The sequence below is a fragment of the Stegastes partitus genome, unplaced genomic scaffold, assembly GCF_000690725.1.
Source record: "Stegastes partitus isolate 25-593 unplaced genomic scaffold, Stegastes_partitus-1.0.2 Scaffold515, whole genome shotgun sequence".
In the NCBI taxonomy this organism is placed as follows: Eukaryota; Metazoa; Chordata; class Actinopteri; family Pomacentridae; genus Stegastes; species Stegastes partitus.
The window spans coordinates 326,072-333,631 of record NW_007578246.1 but is presented as its reverse complement, the minus strand read 5'-3'; the positions used below and the strand labels follow the sequence as shown (position 1 = coordinate 333,631).

Here is a 7,560-nt window from a genome sequence, read left to right as displayed (position 1 = left end):
CTCCTTCAGAGGAGTCATAGGAGTCTTGGTGGCCTCCTTCACTAGTCTCCTTCTTGCTCGGTCACTCAGTCTCTGAGGACGTCCTGCTCCAGTCAGATCTACTCATGTTCCTTCCATGTCTTAATGATGGATTTAACTGGACTCCAGAGATCTTCAGTAACTTGTAAATGTTCTTGTATCGTCTCTTGACTGAAGCTTCTCAACAACCTTTCCACAGAGTTCTTGGAGGGTTCTTCAGTCTTCATGGTGTGGTTCTATCCAGGAGTTCTGATCCACCAGAGACTGGACCTTCCAGATCCAGGAGTCTTTATGCTACCATCACTGAGACTCATTCACTGACCTCAGATGATCTTTACTTCACTAATTATGTGACTTCTGGCACCAACTTCCTGCACCTGAGTTGAAATAGTATAATTGTATATAACTGGATCGCCCTCTTAACCAGGTCTTCTGCAAAAAGGAAGAGATTTTAATCTCAAGGGACTTCCTGGTAAAATACAAATAAAACAGAATAAATTCGGTGAATCACTTTACAGATGTTTATACCGTAATGCAATCACTTATTTTGCACTTTGGATTTTTAATTAATTGACATTCTTTTTGTAAACTGCTGTAAAAGAAAAAGGCGATTAAAATGATGTAATGAAATATTAATATTAAAAACCCTTTTTCCTGTAAGTGCAGCGTCTAATACAGTCACCATGAGCTGCTTCTTACTATGAATTCCAGTCCTTTAAACATCTGTTTGCTCGCTGCGACCACGGTTTGGTTTTTTCTTGGCCTTGCCGTGAACATCCATCTGCAGGTGAAGTCGGGCCGAAAAAATTATATTTCAAAATCAATTCTTAATCCAGCCATGAAAACATTTTAATGACGGGGAGAGCGCTGTGTAATTTTCCCAGCACACTCCTGCTCGGCTTATTTCCCCCGCTTTGATCGATGGCGTTTTATTGTCGTCCTCATTGGCCTTTATTTGCTGCTGATTGTTTATTTGATCAGCTGAAAAGAGCACTTATTTCTTCAAAGAGCTTTAATGTTGCTGAAATGATAAAAGAGGCCAAACTGGCTGTCAGCTGATGAGATTTAACAGAGTCGCTCTCTGTCCGACTGTTTCACTAACGCAGAGCGGGCTTTTCTTTCTCTTTTTCTTTTTTTTTTTTTTTGTAATTGCCAAGTGGAAAATGTGACAGTCCCTCCTCGCTCGGCTGAAACCTCTCAATTATTGCTCCTGTATGTAAATGGTTGTTGTCATGGCGATTACGGCTTAATCTCAGGAAGCGGGGGCTAAATTGCTTTTTTCATTTGGACTCTTGTCACTGTCTGTCAGCGGTCGCCAAACGTGGTTTTATTATACGGATCAATGGGAGTAAAACGCTTCCACTTTGATGATTCATTATTGAATGAAGCCGCAACCAAAACATCAAATTAAAAATATCATTTTCTTTAAAAAAAAAACACGTGACGCGAGAGGCGACAAACGTCCTTGAAATGTCAAAAGGAAATCTGTAGAAATTTCAGCTGCCTTGTTTTTGCAGCAGCATCGGTGACATTCAGGGATGTAAAAAAAAAAAAGCAATTACAAACATCACAGGAGAAGTGAGATATCATCGTTGTGAAATCACAGAGGGGGACAAGAAAGTCTGGTGTCAACGTGCTCTGCAGCCTCCTCCATTAATAAGGTGATTAATACCCAAAAACAGTCTTTCCAAGGTCAGAATTCATCCATTGAGAGTTCAACACCAACCAGGGCTGCGATAAGGTGTCATAATTAATGCATTAAGGGTTCAGGAATGTGGATAAATGCAAAGTTTTCCTCATCACAGCAGACAGGTTTCTGATATAAATAACAATGTGCGAGCGCGGAAAAGCATCTCCAGTGTTAAGATGCAAGGTGCCGTGGTAAACAGCATCAAAGGACTTCAAAGTCGAAGGGACGGCGAGCGAATACAAAATGTCTCCGTATCAAATACAGAGATAACTGCGGATTGAACAGGGCTTTTTTTTTTTTTTTTTTTTCATGTTATCAAAAGAGGAGCAGGCTTTGTACAGAAAAAAATCAATTTTTATGCTCGACGTCTGGGTGAAGTGGTTCACACGAGCCCCGAATCCGTTATCTTTCCGAGGTTTATCCGTCTGACGGCGGGGTTCAGTTTGGGTGACAAGACGAACACGTCGGCGAGGATCTTTCGAGAACGACAGCGAGAAGACGGGATTTGAGAATCTGTCGCAGCACAACACAAAACAAAAATGAAACCGCAAAGATTGTACTGACGCTGCGGCGTTCGGCTCGACCGATCGATTGGTTGATCGATTTGGTCTCATCAAACAGTCATGAAAACACAGAGACCAAACAAACAAGCATTTTACTCACGAAGTCTGTGCAGAACGTCACTGTTAGAACAGATCAGAACACAACGCTATCGGTCACCAACATGAGAAACGTCGTTTGTTGACTTATTTCAAACCTGTTTTCTTGATATTATCTTAAAAACATCCTCCGAGTGTCAGCCAAATCACAAACAACAAAGAATTAAAAAGATTTGTAGTCGTGTGGGGAGTGATCAATTTATTTTTGTGTTATTATTGTTGTATATTTTTGTATTTCTTCTTTTTATTATTGTGTTTGTCAATTTTTTTTCTTTTTGTGTGTTTTCTGTGCCTTTTTTTGTTTGTTTGTTTTTCCATTTTTTAAATTATTTTGCCGCCTGTATGTATATCAAAAGTAATGTTAATTATATTTTGGGTGATATTTTCAGTTTTTTACAAGGTCATGGGCTGAGGTTGGAAAATAGGGCAAAGAATCATGTCTCTGTTAAATGTACAGCTTTGTAGAGTTATTAACGCCCAATTAATGCTACGCCTTCATTAATAAAAAGCGCCTCTCTTCTATTATTTTCTCTTCTTCTGTTCAGGTTTTGCGAGTCTCCCTCCAGCGACCCGGAGCTGCCCGGCGGTCGAGGTCGGGGGAAGCGGATGCGAATGGCAATGGCGGATCGGCCCTGCGTGGATCCGACGCCCGCCGCCAAAGTCCGGGGTCTATCGCAGCACCGGAGCCGCGGAGGTGGCGTCGCCGGAGCAGCACCCCCCATCCACAGCAAGGGCAGGAGAGGCAGCCTGAACCTCATCAACAGCAACTGCCGAGCGCCTCCGTCTTTCTTCACCGTGGAGGAGGTGAAACCGGCCAACAGTGCCTCCTCCCTCTCTTCCGGGAAGCGCAAGAACAAGCCGCCGGCCGACTTGGACCTCAGCCTGGTCTCCTCGGACGACATTAAAAACGGAAACGGGAAGAGGATCCGGGCGAAATCCCGGAGCGCCCCGTCAACACCGCAGGGCAAATCTGACCCCTCGTTCATGGATCCGGGAGGAGGTTGTGGCTCCTCACCGCCTCCCCCGCCCATCCTTATCGACTGCCCCCATCCCAACTGCACTAAACGCTACAAGCACATCAACGGCCTGCGATACCACCAGACGCATGCACACCTGGAGGCTGAGGAGCAGAGGAAGCCTGAGCTGGAGCCCATGAAGGACGGGGAGAGCGAGGAGCGACTCTCCGACTGCGAAGACGGCATCAACAACATGACGTATGACCTCTCGGAGACAAACAGCAGCACCAACAGCTCCTCGAAGAAACCTGCTCCCTTGTACAAGGTGACCACGGTGGGTTCTCCAAAGAACAGGCGGCTGCTGCTCAGCACCGACCACAGCCCCACCGCCAATTCCAAAACCAGAAGAACCTCGCTGCTGAAAGATGGCCTGATTGACGACCTGAGCAACCTGCCCATAATCTCCAACATGACCGTGGTTCTCGAGAACTGCATGGTCCCGGACAGGAACTCCTCGGTGGAGATGCCCAAACTGGAGGCCGAAGGTTTGATCGAAAAGAAGGGAGGAGCCTGCGACAAGGGCAAGAAGGCCAACGGGAAGGTCGAGAAGCTGTCCAAGTCCAGGACCAACCGGCCGATCGCTCCGGCACCCGCTCCGCCCAAACTGATCGCCATACCCAACACGGCGTATCCGAGCGGCACCTCAGATCCGGTCACCTCCCAGCAGCCGTCTCCAATGGCAGCCGTCGGCCTCACCAGTAAAAACCTCCCACTGAAACCCATCAAACCAAAGCTGAGCATCGTTGTGGAGCCAAGCCTCGTCAAAGCAACCCTGGTGACCTGCAAGGAGACCCGGAAGAAGGAGAAACGGAGGCTGAAGGACAAACACAACAAAGATGCGCCAACCAGGACGCCAAATGGCGACAGCAGCGGGATCAAAATGGAAGACGGTGGCGGCGGATCCAAAATGGGTGTCAAGGAAATCTCTGGAAGCCTTTTGAAGGAGCACCTGAGCAAGCAGGACGTAATGAACGGACTCACAGAGAGCCAGGAGAGCAGAATGGCCAGCATCCGAGCCGAGGCCGACAAGGTCTACACCTTCACCGATAACGCCCCAAGTCCCTCCATCGGTGGTTCATCACGGCTTGATGCGAGCGGTAGCTGCCTGGGGACGGCAGACAGCGGCAGCAAGAACAACAGCCCCGCCTACTCCGACATCTCTGATGCCGGGGACGACGGGGGATCCTCCGAGTGTCGCTCCGACGGGCTCAGATCCAAGTCCAGCTCATCGGCTTCTTCTGAGGTGAGCTCCAACAGCAACCACGGTAACTCCGGGAAAACCCCGCCCACGCCGTCAGCCCCAAAAGACCCCCAGTCCCCGTACTACCACGGCTACGAGCCTTACTACCTGCAGGGCTACATGCAGTCGGACCGGCAGAACAGCAGCGGCGTCGCTTTCCACAAAAGCTCCCACGACTGCAAAGGGAAAGACAGGAAAGAAGAGATAAAAGAGGACGATAAGAGCTCCGCCCACGAGTTCTCGGATTCAAAGAAAGGCGACGGACCGCCTCAGTCTCAGCTGCAGCTGGCTATGAGTCAGACCCAGACAGCGCTGGCCCAGTCGCTGTACTACGGCCAGTACTCCAGAGGACTCTACATGGACCAGAAACTGTTACTGGCCTCCAAGTGCTGCGACCAGACGCCCAAGCAGAGGGGGACAAGAGACAGTGACGAGGTCAAACACATGGTCGGGGGTCCGGCCAGCGGACCCATGCTCGGTAAAGGTGCCGACGGTGCTAAAGGTTGCTGCCCCAAACCCGTCCTGTCCTACGTGGAGATGAGTGAGAGGGGAGAAAGGGGACAGGGTCTGGGCGTGAAGGCGGTGCACGGCGGCGTGGTGGAACAGCACCCGGCCTCAATCAAAGACTGCGATGACATCAAGTCGCCCTCCTCTTCCTCTTCTTCATCACTCCACAACCCAAACAGTCAGACAGATCTGGACTCAAATGTTTCCTTTTCCAGTGTAAGTTTCTCCCTCTGTCTATAACCCGCCGCCGCCGCTGATGCTGTTGTTGTGGTGCTTTGATGACCGCTGTGGGTGTCGCAAAGAGATTAATTGTGTACAGCTAAAACCGATAGGTGCTAATATCAACGACCGTGTGGCTTCTGTGGTGCTGTACTTCGACTCCAGTCATGTCGTTTGATTTGATGGATGCACATGTTTTTGATGTTTAACCCTCTGAACTCCAGGCAAGTTTCTGGGTGTGTTTTTATTTGCTTATGTCACAACGTGGGCTCATTTTTCACTGCAATATGATGTCCTGCACTTCTGTGGAGAACTGAGCTACATTTTCTGGATTATTTATCAACAAAAATTGGTAAAAACCTGGAAACAACATGCACGACATTCTCCACAGGTGTTACTAGTACTGCAGCAAAACATATTTTTAACTTGTTTATGTCTCTGCTCTGTGTAAGCACAGCCTGCAGTTCAACCAAAAACTCCCTGAATTCTTGTCACATGACTGTTGGTCACAGCGGAGTCCATCGCGGCTTCACGGTTTCCTGAGAAACACAAAATTGTTCCTTTTGTTGCCAAGTCTGGTTTGAGCGAAGGGTTTATTTTTGGTGATTTTTTAACTGTAAAATAAAGTGATTTCGATGAAGTATCACATTTTTAAGCTCGGATTTGGTTAAATTTCCCAACAGAGCCACAAGTCACAGATGAGTAGTTTAAGGACTGTCTGGAAGTTGAAAACCTGCTGATTCTGTTTTCTGGCTGATAACTGATGTAATTTTGACGATTTAAAAAAAGAGATTTTTCAAGATAACATGACTTCACCTCAACACATTTTCTGACATGCATGTCTTTTGTTTTCTGCCTTATTGTTTAATATTTTTCATTTGATTAAATTATTAGCTGCAATTAACAATCGACCATTTACGTCCCTACTTGAACAGCAGCACAACGAAAGCCTCCGAGATGATCATGAAACAGCTCCAACTGAACATTAAAGTTTATTCACTGTGTACATAAATGAGACACGATTGTGATTTTAATGAAATATCACAATTTTAACCTCAGGTTTGGTTTCCCAACAGAACAAGACATTTCAGACGAGGAGTTCAAGGCCTGTCAGAAAGATGAAACTCTGACGAATCTTTCTGTTTTTATAGTCAATGGTGTAATTTTAGCCTTTTTATTTTTTTTCTTCAGAGAAACATGCGTTTCAAACCTGCCGGCAGGTTTTTTTTGGGGGAGGTTCAGAGGGTTAAAGTGGGAATTAATGAAAGAAATGTGTGAACCCTTCTTCTACGTTAAGTGTTGGTTTTGATACGAAAGCTTGTACAGATTTTTAGCGAAGCCGCTGTCCATGCCGGGTCATGTGAAAAGCTTGAGGTTGGCCTGAATTCTGCACTTGATCATGTGTGTCTTGGTTCATTGAGCGGGACATCCCACCTCCGACCGGCCGCCGGCTGTCCAAACGTCGTCATCCTCCATCAGCATCCCACCCAGAGCCAGTGATAGGCGCTCTGTCTAAGGCTCTGTTCACTCAGTGTTTCCTCTATATTCGATCAGCAGCGGTGGCCCCAGCTACACAGAATCAGAACGCTAAAACAGTAACACCAAAATATTTAGACGTAATGTGGAAAAAAAGCTGTTAAACCGGGACAGAGACGCGGAGCTGAAATGACCCCAAAACGACTCCCATCCACCTCTGTTAGCAAAGAATTATAGGGGAAACACTGCGACTCGCACCAACTCTTGTCCCCATCGATTTAGCCCTCAGACGGCCCGGCCTGGGCTCACCGCCTCGCTCACAGCAAATACTCAGAGCTTCAGCACGGCGAGGAGGCCGAGGAGGGCGAAGCTGACACTGGGAAAGAGTGGGGCGCTACCGTGGAGCCGGCCGGGGCCAAGATGACCTCAGGGGGAGGGGATAGAGGAGGAGCCGAGGCTAAAAAGTCCAGGGGAGCCCACGACCTCCCGCCCGCCATCGACGCCGACGACCCGGAGCGGCTGGAGGCGCTGGAGGACCCGGGCCAGGAGGCGATGGGAGGCCTGGCCGAGGAGTCGCAGAGCGCCCGGGCGGCGGTGTCGCCTCCCATGACCCCCCAGCAGCCCTACATCCAGTACCAGCACTCCTCCTACCCCCCGTACCTGGCCATGTGTGAGGGCGGCGGGGGCTCCTACCGAGGGGTGTCCCCGACCCTGGTCCACAACTACCCAGGTAGG

The 7,560-nt window shown here is 48.5% G+C and overlaps 1 protein-coding gene across 1 annotated transcript in view; it reads left to right on the top strand.

Moving 5' to 3' along the window:
- Window positions 1-7,560, top strand: part of znf608 (zinc finger protein 608) — a 69,742-nt gene that overhangs the window by 50,443 nt on the left and 11,739 nt on the right. The window contains exons 3-4 of the mRNA XM_008287707.1: window positions 2,913-5,346; window positions 7,108-7,555. Coding sequence (XP_008285929.1) covers window positions 2,913-5,346; window positions 7,108-7,555 — 2,882 coding nt within the window. The remainder of the gene's footprint in view (window positions 1-2,912; window positions 5,347-7,107; window positions 7,556-7,560) is intronic.